Raw genomic sequence first — 23,191 nt, forward strand, 5'->3', positions numbered from 1 at the left:
TGGCTCAAAACCTGGAGTCTGGTAGCCTGTTTTTGTTTGAGTATTGTGAAGGCTTTTAGAGTAGATTTCAGGGGATCCCTGCCCATTCCTCCATCTCCTGCCCCCATAGAGTTGGGGTTCTTTATAGATGCCGTTCTTTTCTTGGTATCTGTCACCTTCCCAGTCATGTGCTTATTAGTCTCTCATACTGGAGTTGCTTGTGCCATTCAGTACCAGTGTTCTCCCAGCAGTAATGAGTGCAGTCAGTGGCTTCCCTTCCTATTTTCCTCTTGTTGATAGAGCCATCATGCCTTCATAATTGTTTGTGCCGAAAGAATTTGGGTAGTGGTGTATTTATAATGATTCATAAATAGTGCGTAGTTGCAATCAAGCACTTAAGAAACCTTAGGGGCTTAAAAAATTAAGGGAAAAAATCTCTAGCTCTAAGTTATTGAGCCAGAGGATAATATAGAGCAACTTCATGCAACTCATAGTTATCATTTTGCCTAATATAGTTGTCATTTTGGGGCCTAATTTAATTGCTGTGGATTCTCTTTCCTTTAACCCCTGCTGTTACTAGTTTGGTGCTATTAGCAGTGTGTTTGAGAAGGAACATTGTATTAGTCCTTCTGGCCATAAAGTAGAGTATCTTTGTTCCACAGACCTTTTGGAAACAGAACGTGTGATTTAGGTATGATATGATTTAGACAGTAGATTCAGGGAAGAGACAGAAAGATGATTTATCATACTTATAACTGAGTTAATCTTTAAACTGAAAAATGTGTTTCACAAAGCTTAGTTATTCGTTTATTCTTTTATTTAACAAGTATTGAGCATCTTTTGAGTGTAAGACAGTGTAACTTTCTATATTGTATTCTAATAAAGTACAGATATACTGGTTAAGTACTGATTAATGAAGTTCCTGGGAGGGAGGCAATACGTCCCAATTGGTAAGGAGCTGTATTTAGACAATTCTTTGGGAAACGATTTATTATAAATAACTACTCCTTCCTAATAGGGTGTGACTATCATTAGTCTCTATTTCTGTAAGTTGCCAGCAGAATGGCTTTTTCTTTTTTTTAAAATTTTTTTACTGTTACGTTAATCACCATACATTACATCATTAGTTTTTGATGTAGTGTTCCATGATTCATTGTTTGTGCATAACACCCAGTGCTCCACGCAGAATGTGCCCTCTTTAATACCCATCACCAGGCTAACCCATCCCCCATCCCCCTCCCCTCTAGAACCCTCAGTTTGTTTTTCAGAGTCCATCGTCTCTCATGGTTCGTCTCCCCCTCCGACTTACTCCCCTTCATTCTTCCCCTCCTGCTATCTTCTTTTTCTTTTTTCTTAACATATGTTGCATTATTTGTTTCAGAAGTACAGATCTGTGATTCAACAGTCTTGCACAATTCACAGTGCTCACCATAGCACATACCCTCCCCAATGCCTATCACCCAGCCACCCCATCCCTCCCACCCCCACCACTCTAGCACCACTCAGTTTGTTTCCTGAGATTAAGAATTCCTCATATCAGTGAGGTCATATGATACATGTCTTTCTCTGATTGACTTATTTCACTCAGCATAACACCCTCCAGTTCCATCCACGTTGTTGCAAATGGCAAGATCTCATTCCTTTGGATGGCTGCATAATATTCCATTGTGTATATATACCACATCGTCTTTATCCATTCATCTGTCGATGGACATCTTGGCTCTTTCCACAGTTTGGCTATTGTGGACATTGCTGCTATAAACATTGGGGTGCACGTACCCCTTTGGATCCCTACATTTGTATCTTTGTGGTAAATACCCAGTAGTGCAATTGCTGGATCGTATGGTAGCTCTATTTTCAACTGTTTGAGGAACCTCCATACTGTTTTCCAGAGTGGTTGCACCAACTTGCATTCCCACCAACAGGGTAGGAGGGTTCCCCTTTCTCCACATCCCCGCCAACATCTGTCGTTTCCTGACTTGTTAATTTTAGCCATTCTGACTGGTGTGAGGTGGTATCTCATTGAGGTTTTGATTTGGATTTCCCTGATGCCGAGCAATGTTGAGCACTTTTTCATGTGTCTGTTGGCCATTTGGATGTCTTCTTTGGAAAAATGTCTGTTCATGTCTTCTGCCCATTTCTTGATTGGATTATTTCTTCTTTGGGTGTTGAGTTTGATAAGTTCTTTATAGATTTTGGATCCTAGCCCTTTATCTGATAGGTCATTTGCAAATATTTTCTCCCATTCTGTCGGTTGTCTTTTGGTTTTGTGAACTGTTTCTTTTGCTGTGCAAAAGCTTTTTATCTTGATGAAATCCCAGTAGTTCATTTTTGCCCTTGCTTCCCTTGCCTTTGGCGATGTTTCTAGGAAGAAGTTTCTGTGGCTGAAGTCGAAGAGGTTGCTACCTGTGTTCTCCTTTAGGATTTTGATGGACTCCTGTCTCACGTTTAGGTCTTTCAACCATTTGGAGTCTATTTTTGTGTGTGGTGTAAGGAAATGGTCCAGTTTCATTCTTCTGCATGTGGCTGTCCAATTTTCCCAACACCATTTGTTGAAGAGACTGTCTTTTTTCCATTGGACATTCTTTCCTGCTTTGTCAAAGATGAGTTGACCATAGCGTTGAGGGTCCATTTCTGGGCTCTCGATTCTGTTCCATTGATCTATGTGTCTGTTTTTGTGCCAGTACCATACTGTCTTGATGATGACAGCTTTGTAATAGAGCTGGAAGTCCAGAATTGTGATGCCGCCAGCTTTGCTTTTCTTTTTCAACATTCCTCTGGCTATTCGGGGTCTCTTCTGGTTCCATACAAATTTGAGGATTATTTGTTCCATTTCTTTGAAAAAAGTGGATGGTATTTTGATGGGGATTGCATTGAATGTGTAGATTGCTCTAGGTAGCATTGACATCTTCACAATGTTTGTTCTTCCAATCCATGAGCATGGAACGTTTTTCCATTTCTTTGTGTCTTCCTCAATTTCTTTCATGAGTATTCTATAGTTTTCTGAGTACAGATCCTTTGCCTCTTTGGTTTAATTTATTCCTAGGTATCTTATGGTTTTGGGTGCAATTGTAAATGGGATCGACTCCTTGATTTGTCTCTCTTCTGTCTTGTTGTTGGTGTATAGGAATGCCACTGATTTCTGTGCATTGATTTTATATCCTGCTACTTTACTGAATTCCTGTATGAGTTCTAGCCGTTTTGGGGTGGAGTCTTTTGGGTTTTCCACATACAGTATCATATCATCTGCAAAGAGTGAGAGTTTGACTTCCTCTTTGCTGATTTGGATGCCTTTGATTTCTTTTTGTTGTCTGATTGCTGTGGCTAGGACTTCTAATACTATGTTGAATAGCAGTGGTGATAGTGGACATCGCTGCCGCGTTCCTGACCTTAGGGGAAGAGCTCTCAGCTTTTCCCCATTGAGAATGATATTCGCTGTAGGTTTTTCATAGATGGCTTTTATGATATTGAGGTATGTACCCTCTATCCCTATACTCTGAAGAGTTTTGATCAAGAAAGGATGCTGTACTTTGTCAAATGCCTTTTCAGCAGAATGGCTTTTTCAAACAGGTTTGCTGAGTGGAAAGGATTACTTGTATTAGGTGGGATTAGGAAGATGGGAGTGGGAAAGGAAGTAATATTCCTTTTTTTTTTTAAGATTTTATTTATTTGACACAGAGAGAGAGCACAAGCGGAGTGAGTGGCAGGCAGAGGGAGAGGGAGAAGCAGGCTCCCTGCTGAGCAGGGAGCCCGATGTGGGACTCGATCCCAGGACCCCGGGATCATGACCTGAGCTGAAGGCAGACACTTAACCATATGAGCCACCCAGGCACTGAAGGGAGTAATAGTCCTTATTGAGCAAAATGCTGGGCATATACACAGAACACACCTTTTTTTGTGTTTTAAGAGATTAGCGGTAGATGAGGTTGGAAACTGTACATGGGTTAAGATTATAGAAGGCCATTTAAGGCCAAGGAGTTTTGACTGTATTTTGTCACTGAAGTTTTCTAAGCTAAACAGTGATTGAACGGAGTTTGCTTTTGGTAGTGTTTTATAGACAGAATTAGAAAGGTAAAAATAGTTTGGAAGTTATTATAGTAGTCTAGGTAAATTGTATTGAGAATATATTATTTTTAGATTACATTTGCCCTCATTTTGATATGGCTTTGGATTTGTGCTATCAATTACAGTTTAATGTCATAGAATTTTTACATTAAGTTTATGTGTGTGTGTTTGTGTAAGAGAGAAAGGAAGAAGGAAAGAGAGAGGTATAGGGGATGGCCAATTATGATGATTTACTTTTTTTTAAACTGAACTCTATGCCCAATGTGGAGCTTGAACTCATGACCCTGAGATCAAGAGTTGCATGCTCTACCAACTGAGGCAGCCAGGCGCCCCCTCCAGCCATCATAGTCAGAGCTCCTATTTTGTACTGTCCCTAAGTATTTTGCCTGTATAATTTTGTTGAATACTCTCAACAGACCACATTTACTGTAGGTAGTAAATGATCTGAAAGTGATGGAGCAGGTTTGGAATGTAGATTCATCTTATTCTTTATCATCATCATCAAAGCATTTATGCCTCACTAATACCAGGTACTGGGCTAATTATACATGTATACATTATCCTCATAACAATCCCATGACTTAGGTGTTATTTATTAATCCCATTTTACTGATGAGGTACCTGAGACTTCAATAACTGAGTCAATAACTTGGTTATGATGTTGTTAGTTGTTAGATGGTGGAGTCCAGACCTGTTCTACCTTGCTAACCCTGGATCCCTAAGTAGTATAATTCACATTGTATTTCCTGGGAATGGTACCCCTTGAATCTCCATTGTGAGCATGGTGTTTCCTGAGGCTATGCAATGTAGTTGGCCCTGCAGAGGCTGCACTTTTATTTATTTATTTATTTATTAAAAGATTTTGTTTATTTGACAGAGAGAGAGAGACAGCAAGAAAGGGAACACAAGCAGGGGGAGTGGGACAGGGAGAAGCAGGCTTCCCGCTGAGCAGGGAGCCCGATACGGGGCTCGATCTCAGGACTGTGGGATCATGACCTGAGCCGAAGGCAGAAGCTTAATGACTGAGCCACCAGGCGCCCCACTATGTTCTTTTTATTATCATGCTGCCTCCCTCAGAAGTCAGTAAATTATCTATACAGCTTTCAATCCTTATAAGGATGGACAATGTAGCCTGCAACTGTTAGTTCCTAGTTTGTCAGTTATAACAAAGTGAAACATGTCTTGTCGCTCTTTTATTTTCTTCCTAACTGGTTTTGGAAACTTTGTTGTAAATGACAGTTTTCTGAGTTCTTATAAAAGGAAAAATAAGGCTTTCTATCTTTTATCAGCATACAGTTCTTCTTCTTGTACATGATGTAATAATTTGAAACTGCCAAAGTCTAATCCTCAGGAAATTGTTTGAGTTGAGTAACTGTATTCACTGGGGAGTTTGAGATAACCAGCCCATAAACCAACAAATAGCTTAACCTTTTTTATGGTTGTAGATGCTTATCTCTCTCTATTTTCAAGCTTGAATCAGAAGCAAATATTGATTCAACTGATATAGTCTCCATTAGAAAAAATATGCAATATCTCAAGCTAGCTATGGACATTTTAGGGGCTCCTTTACTTAAGGAAAGTCAGAATTTATCGGTGTGTTGGAATTGGTTGTCCTAGGTACTTATCCCTTCAAACAAAAAGTTTTCTCTTTCAATTAAAGTTTCAGTGATTCAGTGCCTATTATATTCAACCTCTGTGTAAAAAGATGCCCTTAAGGAATATATGTTGATAGTCCATGTATACAAATAACTGTAACATGAGGGAGGATGGGAATGCTCCACATGTGCTAAGAGCACAGAAGAGGATGAAATGAGTGAAAATGGAAAGGTGGGAGAGGGAGAGAATCTGGGAGGGCTTTTTTTTTTTTTTAAGATTTTATTTATTTATTTGAGAGAGAGCATGAGCAGGGGGAGAGGCAGATGAAGAGAGAGAGCAGACTCCCCATGAGCAGGGAGCCCAATGCGGGACTTGATCCCAGGACTCTGGGAGAGCAGACTCCCCACTGAGCAGGAAGCCCAAGGCAGGACTTGATCCCAGGACTCTGGGATCATGACCTGAGCCGAAGACAGGCGTGCAACCGACTGAGCCACCCAGGCATCTCCTGGGAAGGCTTTTGATGCAGCTTTTACTTGAAGCATACTTATGATTTTTAACAAGAAGAAATGGATAGGAAAGGCACTGCTTCTGGAGGCAATATTAGAGCCAAGGCACCGAGGAAGTAGAGTACAGAGCGTATCATTATACAGAAAAGAGTCCAGCTTACCTGGAGTGGAAGATGAGTGAGGGGCACATAATAGGTGCTCAGTGAAATGTCTGATCAATAAATGAGTGAATAGAAGTTGTGGCTGAAAATGGTGGTAAGATCTAATTTCAAACTTTGTGCAGGCACCAGACATATTGAATTCAATCTATAAATAAAAGTTAATTTTATACCGGCAGAATATGTGAATTATAGAAATATGCAGTATAAAAATCACAATCATGAGCATTGCAATAAATAGCAAAAAAAACGCTGTCAAAGTAGGTCCAGTTGACTGCTTTGTTTTTTTTTTCCTTAAGTTTGCTATTTGTTCATGGTTTTGCCCTGTTAGTAGTAGAATAAGAAGACAAGTAAAAGTTAAGGGAGAGAAACTTGTAAAAAATGCATCCATTAATTTTCCCCTTTGTGAATTAGAAAAATACCATTTTTCTCTAGCCAAAAGAATGCCCCTTCTGGGAGCCTTGAAAATTTTTGAAAAGGGGAGTAATGTGATATTTTAGGAGTCTTGTGGTAGTTATATGTAGGATTGGAGGCTTGGCAGTGAATCAGTAATGTGGTGCTTTGGTCCAGCGGTGGAGAGGATCTGAACCTTAGCAGCAGCTGCAATGAGAATAGAATGAAAGGAAATAGATATACAAATCTAGCCCCCTATTTTTTTTTTAAGATTTATTTATTTATTTGAGAGAGAGAGAGAGAGAGAGATACCGCAAGTGGGGGGAGGGGCAGAGAGAGAGGGAGAGAGAATCCTCAAGCTGACTCCCTGCCAAGCTTGAAGCCCAATACAGGCCTTGACAAGACCCTGAGATCATGACCTGAGCCGAAACCAAGAGTTGACTACTTAACTGACTGAGCCATTCAGGCGTCCCTAGCCCCCTATTTCTAAATAAATAGTTAACATTTATTTTTTAAGATTTTATTTTTATTTGACAGAGAGAGAGAGAGCACAAGCAGGGGGAGTGGCAGCCAGAGGGAGAGGGAGAAGCAGGCTCCCTGCTGAGTAAGGAGCCCAATGCTGGCTGGATCCCAGGACCCCAGGACCATGACCTGAGCCAAAGGCAGATGCTTAACCCACTGAGCCACCTAGGGGCCCCAGAAATAGTTATCAATTATTAAACAGCTTTCATATTGTTGTTATATTAGGTGTCTTCAATGATTGGTCATCTCTGGTCCAGAGTCCTTTCATTTTATCTTTAGGGAAAATGAGTTTAAATTCCACTTTTGATTTTACTTTGTGTAAGAAAACTATGAATTATAGATAATATATACACGAATTATGGATAATTTAGAAAATAGGGAAAAGGGTAAAAAAATCCATAATTCCATCACCCTAATAAAACCCCTATTTTTTTACATTCACTTGGATTTATAAACTTTTCTAATAGTTTATTCTAGGTAAATCAAGCTCTGAGAAACAGGTTCCTGAACTAATAGAACAACCCATTAACTACTATACTGTGATGTTAAACTTAATGAACCCAGAGATTTCACATGAAAGCTTCACTGGACTCTAGTTTACCAGGATCACAAACTATGTCAATAACTCCTTTTTTCCTATAAATCTGTCTTAGTCCACCTACCTTTATACATACCGATATTAACCTTCCAAATGCCTCTATTCCCCATTGGGCCCAAGGTTCCATCTTCTTCAATGAATTATTTGCATAATTTGAAGTTTTTTTATTTTGAACCAATTTTGGACTTATAGAAAAGGTACAGAAATAATTCAGAGAAGGGAATTTTCATATATTCCTCAGTCAGCTTCCTCTAATGTTATCTTTTTTTTTAATTAAAGATTTTTATTTATTTATTTGACAAAGACAGAAAGGACAAACGGGGAGTGGCAGGCAGAGGGAGAGGGAGAGGCAGACTCCCTGCTGAGCAGGGAGCCCGATGTGGGGCTCTATCCCAGGACCCTGGGCTGAAGGCAGATGCTTAACCAACTGAGCCACCCAGGCGCCCCTGACGTTATCATCTTATATAACCATTGTACTTATATAAGTACAATGATGAGAACCAGGAAGTTAATATTGGTACAATACTGCCAGTAACTGAAGACCTTTTTCAGATTTCACAAGTTTGTCCACCAGTGTTCTTTTCCTATCTAGTTTCTCACATTGCATTTTAGGTGTTTTTCTTCCTTAGTCTCCTGCATTCTATAAAAATGTCTCTCTCTCTTTGTCTTTTATAACCTTGACATTTTTGGGAGAGTATTGATCAGCTATTTTGTCAAATGTTCCTCAATTTGGATTTTTCTGATGTTTTTTCATGATTGGACTGAGATGATATGGTTTAGGCAAGAATACTACAAATAATGTTGTGTCCTCAAGTGTATTATTACCATGGGATTCATGATGTTAGTATATATTATTGCCGGTGATGTTGACCTTGATCACTTGGTTAAGGTGGTTTCTGCCAGGTTGCTCCATGGTAAAGTTACTATCTTTTCCTTTGTAGTTAATAATTAATATCTTGGTGGGGATACTTTGATACTATCATTTGCATAAATGTCATGTTCTCTACACATTACTTAAGAGACCTCACTGAACTTTATTTATCATGAAATAAATTCCCTTAAGAGACCTGTCCCCTTCTAAGCTTCCTACACCTTATATCTGGTTTCATCAAAGGGCCCCCAGGCTCTGCAGCAACAAATCCTTTCTAGTGTTCATTGATCTCAGCCACATTCATGTCATATTCATAATGAGGTCTCCAACCTGTAGATCTCTGAACCTCATTTACCTATCTCTTAGGGTGACAGGCTCTTCCTGGACCAGTATTCCTCCAGGCCTCATCCCTCTTTATGCATAAGCCAGTTTCATTTCAGCAAACATTTGAATGACTATTCTGGGTTTTTTAGAAACAGAGGCTAAGAGAAGCTGACTTTGTTGATGAAGAATACAGTAGGGGATAAATAGAGTGGCTTCAGCTATAGCCTGGTTTATTACTTTGGTCTGAGAAAAATGGCAGCACATTTTGAGGTACTGGGCATACTCTTGTGAAATAATTGTCCTTTGTATTTCATTAATACAGAGAAATAAAATGTTTTTCTAAGTTTAATTAGCTTCTAGAGCATTACTTCTAATGCTGGCAGTCTTGAGCTTATGATCTTTTAAATTTAGCCCTGTCATTTTTGTCAGCTTTGGATCCTTGGTGGAATTATTACAGTGGGCTCAAGAATGCAAAATCCAAATGTGTATCAACAGTATAATTTAGCTATTTAGTGCTAACAAACTTTATACAATGAAAAACATATCACATGTTGCTTTAATAAAATATGTTTATTAATATTACTGAATTTAAAGTAGCTTTTTGAATTATGTATTTTCTCAAGTAACATATGCTTTTTTTTTTTTAAGATTTTATTTATTTATTTGACAGAGAGAGAGAGACATAGCGAGAGAGGGAACACAAGCATGGGGAGTGGGAGAGGGAGAAGCAGGCTTCCGGGTAGCTGGGAGCCCAGTGCAGGACTCGATTCCGGGACTCCGGGATCGTGACCTGAGCCAAAGGCAGACACTTAACGACTGAGCCACCCAGGCGCTCCTCAAGTAACATATACTTTAGAAACCTAGTTTCTGTAATACATTTCAGATTCTATGGGCCCTGAAGCTCATATAATTCAGGGGGTCCTGTTTAAGGAAAACATTTTTTTTTAAGATTTTATTTATTTATTTGACAGAGACACAGCGAGAGAGGCAACACAAGCAGGGGAAGTGGGAGAGGGAGAAGCAAGCTTCCCACTGAGCAGGGAGCCCGATGTGGGGCTCGATCCCAGAACCCTGGGATCATGACTTGAGCCGAAGGCAGACGCTTAACGACTGAGCCACCCAGGCGCCCCGGAAAACATTTTTTATTTATTTTTATTTTTATTTTTTTTTCAAAGTTTTATTCATTTATTTGACATAGAGAGACACAGTGAGAGAGGGAACACAAGCAAGGCGAGTGGGAGAGGGATAAGCAGGCCTCCCGCCAAGCAGGGAGCCCGATGCGGGGCTCGATCCCAGGACCCTGGGATCATGACCTGAGCCAAAGGCAGACACTTAACGAAAAGCCACCCAGGCGCCCCCGGAAAACATTTTTTAAAAGTGAAAATTAGTTATTGGACCTTGAGGACTGTGCAAAAGAGGGACCCTGAAGCTTAATCTTCATTAGTTTCTTTGTGAATCTACCTCTAATTGTGGGGGTCTGCAAAAAGGTTAGGACCCAAAAGTTTTCCATCATCTCACACATGGAAAAAGTTTTAGCCTGCCCATAGGAAGCTAGTGTGTTCAGATTGGGAACAATGTGGAACATACAATTTAGTATCTCTACTACACAAGGAAATAACAGGTGATAAGATGACATGCTTGTTTTACAATTTTGGCTTCTAGCTTCCTAGAAGTTTACCTGATATTAGAGACAACAATGTAAAGCAGACTGTGTTGATGTAGTAAGTCCCAGGAGCTATGTAGTAATGATGATTAAATAAGTATAAAGAAAATTAAAGGTTAAATAAATACAAGTGTTTACGTTCAGATTGTCTATTTCTTCATGATTCGGTCTTGGTAGGTTGTATATTTCTAGAAATTTATTCAGGTCTTCTAGGTTATCCAACTTGTTGGCATATATTTTTTCACAGTAGTTTCTTTTTTTTTTAATTTAAAAATACCTTGATTTTTTTCTTCCAAATTTTTATTTAAATTCCAGTTAACATATAGTGTAATACTGGTTTCAGGTGTAGAATTTAGTGACTCATCACTTACACACCCTGTGTTCATCACAGCAGGTGCACTCCTTAATCCCCATCACCTGTTTGATGCATCCACCCTCCCCCACCTCCCCTCTAGTAACCCTCGGTTTGTTCTCCATAATTAAGCGTCTCCACAGTAGTTTGTTTGCTTGTTTTTTTTCTTTCTTTCCTTTTTTTAAGATTTTATTTTTAAGTTATTCCTACACCCAATGCAGGGCTCAAACTTACAATCTTTTTTTTTTTTTTAAGATTTTATTTATTTATTTGAGAGAGAGAGATAGCGAGAGAGAGAGCACGAGTGAGGTGGAGGGGCAGAGATGAGCAGAGAGTGAGGGAGAAGCAGGTTTCCTGCAGAGCGGGGACCCTGATGCAGGACTCAATCCTAGGACCCTGAGATCATAACGTGAGCCAAAAGCTTACAATCTTGAGATTAGGAGTCTCGTGCTTCACTGACTGAGCCAGCCAGGTGCTCCTTCACAGTAGTTTCTTATGATTCTTAGTATTTCTGTGTTATTATAACAGTTCTTTCATTTCTGATTTTATTAGTCTTTTTTCTTCCTTAGTCTAGCTAAAGATTTATCCATTTTGTTTATCTTTTCAAAAATCCAACTCTTCATTTTATTTATCTTTTCTATTCTTTTTCTAGTATGTGTTAATTGACTTGATTATGGGAGTTCTTTCACAGTATATACATATATCAAGTCATGTTATACACTTCATTATATACTACAATTTTATTTGTCAATTATACCTTAATAAAGCTGGAAAAATTTATAAGCGAGCTTATTTGGCTCCTCAGAGTCTATTCAGCAATAGTAAAATAAAGGTCACTATAACTTTTTCAGAGTTGAGAGCAACACAATAATGAAATTCTTACATGTTCTTTCTCCTCCTTCCACCTTTGATTACTCCATAGTTTTAGCACTTGGCTGGGAACTAGTAAATGTGGGTAAAAATGATGATACATTTTCTGTAGAGTTTGTGAATAAATAGCTGCCAGGTAGCCTGCTATCTCTAAGTTTGTTGTAGTCTAGGACTGTTCTTTGCAGAATGCTGTGAGTCCTTTGGTTGTGAGGGGCAAAGTCAGAGAGGAGTACTAGGTAATAGGCCATGGAGCAGTTTTAATTTAAATTTGAATACATTTGTATATACAGCATAGTTGCCATTATCAGGTGGTGGTGGTTTTTAATCATCATCTAATAGACATAAAAATTAAGCAAGATTCTGTGTTTTATTTTTTTATTAAAAAAATTTTTTTTTAATTTTATTTGAGAGAGCACAGGGCACGAGCAGGCACGTGAGAGCATGAGCAGGGGGAGGGGGAGGGGCAGAGGGAGAAGTAGACTCCCCATTGAGCAGAGAGCCTGACGTTGGGCTGGATTCCAGGGTGCTGGGATCATGACCTGAGCCAAAGGCGGGTCCTTCACGGACTGAGCCACCCAGGCGCCCCTCTGGTTTTTTTTTAGATTGATTGATTGATTGATTATTTATTTATTTATTTGACAGAGGCATATCGAGAGAGGGAACACAAGCAGGGGGGAGTGGGAGACGGAGAAGCAGGCTTCCCCCTGAGCAGGGACCTAGACAACGTTAGGGCTGGATCCCAGGACCCTGAGATCATGACCTGAGTTGAAGGCAGATGCTTACCCAACAGAGCCACCTAGGCGTCCCAATATTCTGTATTTTTTTTTTAAAGATTTTATTTATTTACTCATGAGAGACAGAGAAAGAGAGAGAAGCAGAGGGAGAAGCAGGCTCCCAAGGAGAGGGAGCCCGAAGCGGGACTCAATCCCAGGATCCTGGGATTATGACCTGAGCCGAAGGCAGATGCTTAACCATCTGAGCCACCCAGGCACCCCCAGTATTCTGTATTGAAACTGTATGTGGACAAATTCTTTGGAATAGACTGCCACTGAACAAATAATGCATGCTCACCAAGTTTTTTACTTTTCCTTTTTTTAAAACTAAGTATCTAAGGATATGACTCTTGGATATAATTGTAGAGAGCTACCTCCCTAGAGTGGCGCCTGGCTGTCTCAGTCGGTAAAGCATGTGACTCTTGATCTCGAGGTCATAAACTTGAGCCCCACGTTTGGTGTAGAGATTATGTTTTTTTTTTTAAGATTTTATTTGTTTATTTGACAGAGAGAGACACAGCAAGAGAGGGAACACAAGCCGGGGGAGTGGGAGAGGGAGAAGCAGGCTTCCCGCCGAGCAGGGACCCCGATGCCGGGCTTGATCCCAGGACCCTGGGATCATGACCTGAGCCGAAGGCAGACGCTCAATGACTGAGCCACCCAGGCGCCCCAAATTATAAGTAAATTATGTTTCTTGAGTATTCTTTACTGCTATATAGAATAATAGAAACTAGAAATATGAGCAACTTTACTGGTTAACTCTTTGGATATCTCAATGTAGTGCAGTTTGTCTTCCTAATATTTGCGTTATTATTGGCATTAATCACTTGTAATGGGGCTGCTGCTCCTTCATTAGAAAGTGAGATACTCATCACGGTTTTTCCATTTGAATCATTGATCAACTGGACATGGTCATTCTTTGTAGACCTTCTAAAATGTTACCTTGTTCCTTGTAATAGGCTCAACTGTTTGCCTTTTTACAAATAGAAAGTTAAACTTCGTATTTTAAAAATAACTGTAGGGGCGCCTGGGTGGCTCAGCCGTTAAGCATCTGCCTTCGGCTCAGGTCATGATCCCGGGGTCCTGGGATCGAGCCCCGCATCGGGCTCCCTGCTTGGTGGGAAGCCTGCTTCTCCCTCTCCCACTCCCCCTGCTTGTGTTCCCTCTCTTGCTGTGTCTCTCTTTGTCAAAAAAATAAAATCTTTAAAAAAAAAAAATAAAATTAAAAAATAAAAATAATTGTAAAAGAATAATAATTGTAAAATTCAAATGTTTCTCCAAGCATGTAGTTAAATTGTTCTGACATACCACTTGTCCTATGTGAGGCCTGTTGTTCTTTTTATACAATTAGAAGACTTATTCCTGGTGGCTTACAACTTTCTAGTATCCTGAGGTCCCCAAACCAAAATTTACTTTTATACTTTTAGGCATTGCAGTTTACTCATTCAGTAGAACTCATTATTCATCCTTTGTTTTGAAAACTTGCTAGTACTTTGACATGCCTATTACTAAATCTCAATCAGTGTGTAAAATAGGTATTGTGCCCCAAAAACAAAGTTCAGGACACTTAAGTAGTTAGGATTATACAAAGTAGTAAAAATGTGGAAATTGAACCCATGTCTTCTAACTGCAAGTCTAGTCTTGGTCCTATTTGTATAATATCATAATTACTCAACATCACTTGCTCATAGAACAACTAGACATTATACTGTATTTTGAACAACTTAAAAAATGATTTAAAACTTACAGTGAAGTTACAAGAAATGGTACAAAGAATTCCCATATCCTCTTCAGGCACATTTACCTGTTGTCAACATTATTGCTATATTTGCTCTACCATTTTCCCTTTCTCTCCATATAGACAAATATACACATACCCACACCCATATACATATTTTTTTCTTCTGAACTATTTCAGAGTAAGTTGTAAACATTATGCTCTTTTACCTCTAAATACTTGAATATTGTCTAAGAAGTTCTTTTCTTTTTAAAAATAGGCTGTTAGATTGATGTGGGTAAAACTCTTAATTGACTTCCTCATACATCTTTAGTAGATGGTACAGTAGAAGGATTATGTTGTTTGGTGCTAGACCTACAACTTAAGTGAAATATTTTGTCATCAGTATTTATTTGGATCATTTGTTACTGCCTCTCTTGTCCTTGTTCTTTCTGGCTCTCACCTCTAGTTTCTGACACACGTAGAGCAAGTGTGAGAGCTTATTGCCTTACCCTACATAATACTGCCATTCAGAGCCTGAGAATCTTTTTTTCTGTGACTGCTTTTTTTTCTCTTTGCTCCCTGAACTCAGGGGTGTGTATCATAGGGTAGGCTGAGTTTCAGTAAGCTCCTAATGTGGATACTGGAAACCCCACCTGTCTGCCAAGTCCTTTTGGCTGTGAGCAAAGTGGCGGCTTGGTACTTGTCATTCCTTTGCAGCAGTTGAGCTGAAGGAATGCTGCATGGCTTGTTGAAGTTGCTTAGTAGCTCCGAGTTGGGTGTGTATGAGGGTGTGTATAGAGTTGAGGGTCTTTTAATCTGTGTGGGAGATACAGGATCCTTCCTGGTGCTATGCTACTCATCAGGGAGTATTTATTGAGTTCCTCCTTATGACCAGCACTATGATAGGAGCTTTTGGAGTAGTTTAATAAAATACATTATTAAGTCACAGATTTATAATAGTTAAAAAATTCTAGTTCTGCCACTTACTAGTTTATTTGGGCAAGTTAATGTCTTTAAGTTTCACTCTACTGTTCTATAAAATGGAACTATTAACACCTCATAATAGGGCTATTGTAAAGAATAAATTAAGAATGTAAGTATAGTGTTAGTACTTGTCTGATACTAGTTAGTATTTCATTTCATACAGTCATTTGGGATATATGACTGATACCATATAAAACAAATAGAGAGTAATAAAAACAAATAGAGGATAATATGACACTACAGTGTATAGTCAAATACTTTAATTGTGACACGTAGATTATAAATAGCCTGGGAATTTAGGGAGGGGAAAGAACAGTCTTGTGCAACCATTTAATGTTCCTGTGCCTCAGTTTTTCCACTGGATATACTGGGTAGTGCTAGGTGATCTCTTAGAGAATGATTAAGATGCTTTAGCATTTTTGCTTTTTTAGGTGGTTCATATGATGATAGGAAGTAAGGAAGGGAGAAGCTTGGGGAGCTGTTGGAAACCAAATTTAACACTTAACATTCTTAATTTTTTCCTTATATGGACATGGCCCTTAAAGGAAAGCTTAAAGCTGGAGATAGAAGTATTTCCTTCCAGTGAAGGTGTTTGCTTTGGTATTTCTCCCCTGTTGCCTCACTGGCATTTTAATTAGTTGAAAACTAATGTTGGTCAGTGGATGGCCTCTGATTGTGAGTGCCTCAGATTTAATCTGAGGATTAAGTTATTTGTAACCCAAATTATCTCTTTGATCCTCTGGCAAAAATAAAACATACAAACAAACAGGGCAGGAGAAGATTTAGTTCTCTTGGACATGATGTTAAGGACATATGGCTTACTTGCCTTGAGTGTTTCTCTAAGATGGGACATCTTTCCTCAGAACAGAGTCCAGACTGATAACTTGGCCTTCCCACCTTTAAACAGGCTTTCATAGCCATGAACATGTAAAATACCTTTAAACATTTATTTATTCACAACATCTAACAGACTGTTCCAATTCTTACTTTGGTGTATATTTACTTGGTAATATTTTTGTTAGTCTGATTTTGAAAGGTTTGTATTTGGTTTTTGTTTTTGTCCCCATCAACTTTGTTCTAGAAAATTTCAGAGAAGTTTCCTATGAAAGTAAATCTGCTTACACCTTTTTTTTTTCCTCTTTGGCTTGAGTGTTTCGCCTTTTTGTTGTTATTGAGGTTTTTTGTTTTTTTTGTTTTGTTTTGTGGGGTTTTTTTGGGGGGGGTCATTGTTTGCCAAGGTTTCAAGTTTATAGTGAGAGGTGAGGCAACGTTGATCTTGGCAGAACAGCACAAAGCCAGTAGAGTCATTAAGTGACGCAAGCTTTTAGTTTTTTTTTTTTTTCTTTTTGTTAAAGCTCTTTGGCAGAGCTGGCTATTCTAGTCACAGAGGAAGAGAAGAGGAGACTTTCTGAAATTCTGGATAGAATGATAGAAGATGTTTGGGGCATATTAAAAAAAGAGCAGCAGCAGTAAGAACAAAAACCCCATGTAATTAAAACAAATTTCTTATCTCTGTGGATTCTGTATCAGTTGCTTAGAACTTGAGTTTTTGCTTCAGATGATGATGGGACAAGAAATAGAGAAGGAGAGGAGGGTTGCATTGGATTCTTGCTTATCTGTCTGCCTCTCCTTCCAGTTGGAAAAAATCTTCAGTCTACAAGAAGCATCATCAACAAGTCTAAGGAATACATCCTACTGTAATCCTGGATTCTGTTGGAGTTGAGGACTACAGCCACTTCACCAGTATTTTATGGAGGCAATTCAAGAAAAATAGAAGAACAGAATACCTAAGGATTTCTCTGTGTTAGTACTGTGCCATGTTAAATTTTGGGTATTGTTTGGAGCAAGTCGGGGACGGCTCTGTCATGAGGATCTAAGAAAATACCTGAGTTCCTTGAGCTACGTAGATGATGTTTGGAAGGTTGTAAACTCAAAGTATTTCAACATAAATTCATTGAATTCTGGATTCTCTTTTACAAGTCAGGACTTCAGCAGACAGAAACTCTCTCCCAGAAAGATACAAAGTCTTTTCTGAGTTTTCAAGCTAAATGTGAACAATAATGTCTTGGAAAAGAAACTATTTTTCAGGGGGCCGTGGTAGTGTCCAAGGGATGTTTGCACCTCGAAGCTCAACCTCCATAGCCCCCAGCAAAGGCCTCAGCAATGAGCCAGGACAAAACAGCTGCTTCCTCAACAGTGCCCTGCAGGTAAGGGCAATTTCTTACTTTCTGGTGAACTTTGACTTTTAGTTACTGATGCTGTGTTTCCAATAACTCGTTTAAATATAATCCTTGATGGTCTCTGTTTGAGGTGAGCAGCCTGAGATTATTTTTAAGTTTATCTGTGTGATCTTAGCAAGTCACTTATCTCTTTGAGTCTCAATTACCTCATTTATAGGAAAAAGGGATTAATAATGATAATAGAAATAATAACTGTGCCTGAAGGGGAAAGTACATGGACTAGATGATCTTAATACTTGTTTATTGACTTTCTTTTTGCTTCCTTTTTTTCCTTTTGAGAGCATAATGTTGTATCAACCAACTTTCTTTTCTCTAGTTAAGAAAACAAAGTTCTTTCCACAAGTCAAAGACTTTCAGGTATATTACTCTCGTCTTCATTAGAAGGCTCTTAGCATTCAGGCTCTTAGCATATACACTGAATGGAGTCCAGTCTTTGTCCATTTCTTCATCTCCTTCCTCTGAACTCTCCTGTAGTGGTTCATGATTGGTGTCTGGTCAGATATGCTTGAACAAAGGTAGTGGAAAGTAATTCCCCTAAGGTGTGATTATCTACTCTAGATTTTCCCTTTTGGTGTTGGTTGCCACATTAGTGATCTCAGAATCCTAAACTTCTTGTCTGCCTGCCTGCTTTGCCTTGTCATGCCCATAGAATGTTAAGTTCATCCCCTTTGGCCTAACTTTCAAGTAATTACTTTCCCCTCTTTTCTGCTCCTCAGAGTAAAAGTAAATGAAATTTGCCATCCAAGATAATTATGCTTGGGTGAAATATTAGTGTTATTGTTTCAGATGTAATGAGAAAAGAAGTTGCTATGAGAGAAGAAAAGACAAGACAATGTATTTGGTGTAAAAAGCACTGGAGAGTGTCCAGACACTCTCTCTAAAATAAGTAAATAAATCTTTAAAAAAAAAAAGGGGGCGCCTGGGTGGCTCAGTCGTTGAGCGTCTGCCTTCGGCTCAGGTCATGATCCCAGGGTCCTGGGATCAAGTCCGACATCGGGCTCCCTGTTCGGCGGGAAGCCTGCTTCTCCCTCTCTCACTTCCCCTGCTTGTGTTCCTGCTCTCACTGTTTCTCTCTCTGTCAAATAAATAAATAAAATCTTAAAAAAAAAAAAAAAGGTGCCTGGGTGGCTCAGTTAGTTGAGCAACTGACTCTTGGTTTCAGCTCAGGTTGAGATCTCAGGGTCATGAGATCAAGCCCTGAGTCAGGCTCTGTGCTTAGTGTGGCGTCAGCTTGGGACCTTCTTTACTTCTTCCTCTGCCCCTCCCCCTCTGCTCTCACTCATTCTCTCTCTCTAAAATAAATAAATCTTTTTTTTTTTTTAAAGCACTGGACCTATGAATTAGTTTTAGTGCATCTATAGACTTGCCTTGTGACCTTATGCGGGTAATAGTATTTCAGGATCCTCATTTATAATACAAGAATCTTACCAAGCTTATTTATGTAATAGTTTCATAATCGGGTTGCCTGACTGGCTCAGTCGGTGGAGCGTCTGATTCTTGGTCTCAGGGTTGTGAATTCAGGCCCCACATTGGGTGTACAGATTACTTAAAAAAAAGTTTTATACTCTCAGTTTTTGAATTTTTATTTGAAAACATTAAAAAAAATCCTATGCTCTTAAGCCTAGAGAAAGAGTTTAACTATATTCCCTCATTACTACCACAAATTCATGCATTTGGGTGGGGTTTGTTAGGTTTTTTTCCCCAGATGCTGCATGTGAGTTTTTTGAGTGACACTGCATAAACTAATAATACTTCTGTAATTTAGAAGCAGGAAAAAAAAAAAGTGTTGACATAGGTATGTGTGTGTGTGTGTGTGTGTGTGTGTGTGTGTGTGTTTACCTCCTTCCTGGCCACAGTCCTGTTTTTATAATTCTGTTTTTTCCTGTATGTTCTATCTGTATTGAAACAATAATATTTATGACTTTCTGTTCTAGTTTCCAGTGCCATATGGAACACATACTACACACACACACACACACACGCACTTCTAAATCCATACTTAAAGATTGAGTCATTGATGGTTTTGGAGTGCCTATTGTAATCATGTTACAAGTTGAAAATAATTGTTTCTATGAGCTAATATTCTAACTTTTGATATGAATGCTATTTTGGCCACAGAAGTATTGAAATCATTATGTTTATTATAAAAAGGTGTTACTTATTTGGGAGTATAGTGTATTTCAAAGAACTTTTGGAATATATACTTTGAAGACACATAAGAAGCTCCAGAAGTACAGTGCCTTTTCATATATGATTCCATTTAAATGTTTTCTAGCAAGAGGAGCTTCCTAAGGCATTATGCTATATATTATACCATTTCTTTTTTAACTAAAAGTCCATAGTGTATTCAGATTTCCTCAGTTTTTGCCTAATATCTTTTTCTGTTCCAGGATCCCATCCAGAATACTACAGTTACATTTACTTTTTTACTTACTTGTCATGTCTCCTTAGGCTTTTCTTGGCTCTGACAGTTACTCAAAATTTCCTTGTTTTTGATGATCTTAACAATTTTGAGGAGTAGTACTAGTCAAGTATTTTGTGGGATGTCCCACTATTGGAATTTGTTTGATATTTTTCTCATAATTAGACTGGTGTTATGGGTTTTTGAGAGGAAGACCATAAAAATAAAGTGTCCTTCTCATCACATCATGTCTAGGTTACCTACTATGAACATGATTTATCACTGTTGATATCACCATTTTTTTATTCTGTTGACATAAAGAAGGTCACAAATCTCTCAGAAAGGTCCAAAAATTGAGAAATCTAACAAAGACAAAATTCCACACTACAATTCAAGCTTTTTTTTTAAAAAGAATTCTGCAGTTTTGTTTTTTTATAAGATTTTATTTATTTATTTGACAGAGAGAGAGTGAGAGAGGGAACACAAGCAGGGGGAACTGGGGAGGGAGAAGCAGGCTCCATGCTGAGCAGGGAGCCTGATGTGGGGCTCAATCCCAGGATGCTGGGATCATGACCTGAGCTGAAGGCAGACACTTAATGACTGAGCCACCCAGGCATACCTACAATTTAAACTTCTAAGTAAGTTTTCAGTACCATATGATTTCACTTATATGTGGAATGTAAAAAGCAAAACAAATGATAAACAAAAAGCAGAATCAGACCTATAAATATGGAGAAAAACTGATGGATGTGAGAGGGGAGGGAGATGGGGGGAGGGGAAACTGGTGAAGGGGAGTGGGAGATATAGACTTCCACTTATGGAATGAATAAGTCATGGGGAGGGGCACTTGGCTGGCTCAGTTGGTAGAGCATGTGACTCTTGATCTCAGGGTTGTGAGTTCAAGCCCTAGGGTGGGTGTGGAGATTGCTTAAAAGAGTAATAAAACCTTAAAAAAAAAGTCATGGGAATAAAAGGCACAGCATAGGGAATATAGGCAGTAGTATTGTAATAGTGATGAATGTGACAGATGGCAGCTACGCTTGTGTTGGTAAGTACAGCATAACATAGAGACTTGTGGAATCCCTATGTTATATACCTGAAACTAATGTAACACGTATCAACTATACTTCAAAAAAAAAGTTTGTTCCAAAAAAAATATGTTTTTTTTGTGTGTGGATCATTAAAATAAACCCTAATTCTGCAGCTTTTAACCCATAAGTTAACCCTTTGGGATCACATTTGTATGTTATACCTTATTTTCTCTGTATAACCTTCCTTCATTTTCAAGTTAATGTATTTTTTAGAATATAGTTATCTGTCCCTCATGTTAGCTAACTCACCCTTTTTGACATTAGTTTTAATATACTAGAATGAGCTTTTTCTTGGGAATGAAGATATATTCTGTAGTCATTACCCATTTTTGCTTGAATTCTTGAATCTAAGATCACATGGAGGCTTTTTATAGAGTAATGAAGTATTTCCCCCATTTTTTGCCAGGTTTTATGGCACCTGGACATCTTCCGACGTAGCTTTAGGCAGCTTACAACTCACAAGTGCATGGGCGATTCCTGCATCTTTTGTGCTCTCAAGGTAAGTTCTTCAAATCTGTCTCTTCTCACTACCATTATTAGCCTGCCAAATGATCAATATTGAGGTAGTTTGGCTACTCAGGGTGATACTAAAGAATTTCTTAATTATCTGCCTGTGGCTTAGTGCAGAAGATGAATATGATTAGTTTTGCTTGCATCAAAGAATTGTTACTTGGCTTAGGTAGTCTGTTTTTCTGAACTTTTTTGCCCATACAGCTCTATTTAATGTGATAGGATATTATTCAAATGTGCTTAGATTTTGGGTATTTACCTGAAGAGCTAATTCTAAACTTTTATTTTGAAAGAATAAACAACCAAGTATTTTTATTGGAATTAACTATTGTCTGTTAAAGCTAAATTTAACAACAAACTATTGAGAAAAGTCAGTACTAACATTTTTCCATTACCACATTTAATAGATTCATTATACCCACTCTTTTTATAAAGATTATTTATATATTTATTTATATCACAGAGAGAGAGAGAGACAGTGAGAGCAGGAACACAAGCAAGGGGCAGTGGGAGAGGGAGAAGCAGGCTTCCTGCGGAGCAGGGAGCCCGAGACAGGGCTTGATCCCAGGACCCTGGGATCACGACCTGAGCCAAAGGCAGATGCCCAACAACTGAGCCACCTAGGTGCCCCCATTATATCCATTCTTGATCCCATTGTCTGACTCCCAAATTTTTCATTTCTGAATAAAATGAAACCTGAAGATTCATTTAGAGTTTGCTGCAATAGAGGAAGAAGAACTAGGTTGTATAAAAGGCCCCATTCTCCATTCTGTATCTGCTTGTCCAACATGGAGCTTCTCTGTGTTTTCCTGGTTTGTATGTACAATAGATTATTTATCACTGGATGAGTCTGCATGAGTTCTGATAAGCATCCAGTGTCATTTTTCAGTCTCAAGAAGTCTGAGCTCTTGGTTTTTGACAGGGATGCTTAGATGTGGTCATCATATGTTTAATTTAGTTGTTTTTACATCTTTGAGTAAGAACTGTAACAAAAAATCCAGGAGAATTTCCCAGTTATTTTGGCTATTTGCAACAACTGATTTGAAACAGTTTTTTGAGCGGCATCACTTCAGAGTGTTAAGTCCATGATGGGCAGATATCTTTAGAAAGAGATGACTGAGTCTTCTGAACATTTTATCACTTAGGTCACAGACATCTTTTTTCTTTCCCCCTTAGAAGCATTGAAACTTTTAGCAAAGTATATGTTATTGATTAATTGGGAGTTTGAATATGAATTTTAATGAAACCGAATCTTTTACAAGTTGTAACATTTCTGACTATGCCCACTCAGACAGAAGTCCATCCACAAGAGTATTTGGCTTGATTTTCTGAAGGGCAGATTAACATTAAGTATCTAATTTTAGGTAAACCAGAAATATAGTGGTCCTCTGGCCAGAAATCCAAGGGAAGTCTGGTTCATGGCATTAAAACAAAAAACCGAAGTAAGATACTTGCTAGAGAAATTTGAATCCTGGAGAAATCCCTGGTAGAGGAATCTCCTGAAACTGGAAACTCTCATCTGTACCAGGAAGGGATGATAGAACTTCTGTGACCCCCTCACATGGCTTTGACTAG

General features: G+C 38.7%; 1 protein-coding gene across 21 annotated transcripts in view; it reads left to right on the plus strand.

Annotated features, from left to right (window-relative positions):
• USP54 (ubiquitin specific peptidase 54) overlaps positions 1-23,191 on the plus strand; it is a 118,820-nt gene that overhangs the window by 42,684 nt on the left and 52,945 nt on the right. For 6 of the 21 annotated variants that reach the window (XM_073878803.1, XM_073878802.1, XM_073878806.1 and 3 more), the window contains exons 2-3: positions 17,011-17,581; positions 21,513-21,605. In XM_073878803.1, the coding sequence (XP_073734904.1) occupies positions 17,435-17,581; positions 21,513-21,605 (240 nt within the window). In that variant the 5' untranslated portion in view covers positions 17,011-17,434. Of the gene's footprint in view, positions 1-16,740; positions 17,582-21,512; positions 21,606-23,191 lie in introns of those variants that run through there. The other 15 variants (XM_025850617.2, XM_073878820.1, XM_073878814.1 and 12 more) reach the window with 8 other exon arrangements.

Source organism: Callorhinus ursinus, unplaced genomic scaffold (assembly GCF_003265705.2).
Source record: "Callorhinus ursinus isolate GAN/ISIS: 27379988/994484 unplaced genomic scaffold, GSC_fseal_2.0 scaffold31, whole genome shotgun sequence".
NCBI lineage: Eukaryota > Metazoa > Chordata > Mammalia > Carnivora > Otariidae > Callorhinus > Callorhinus ursinus.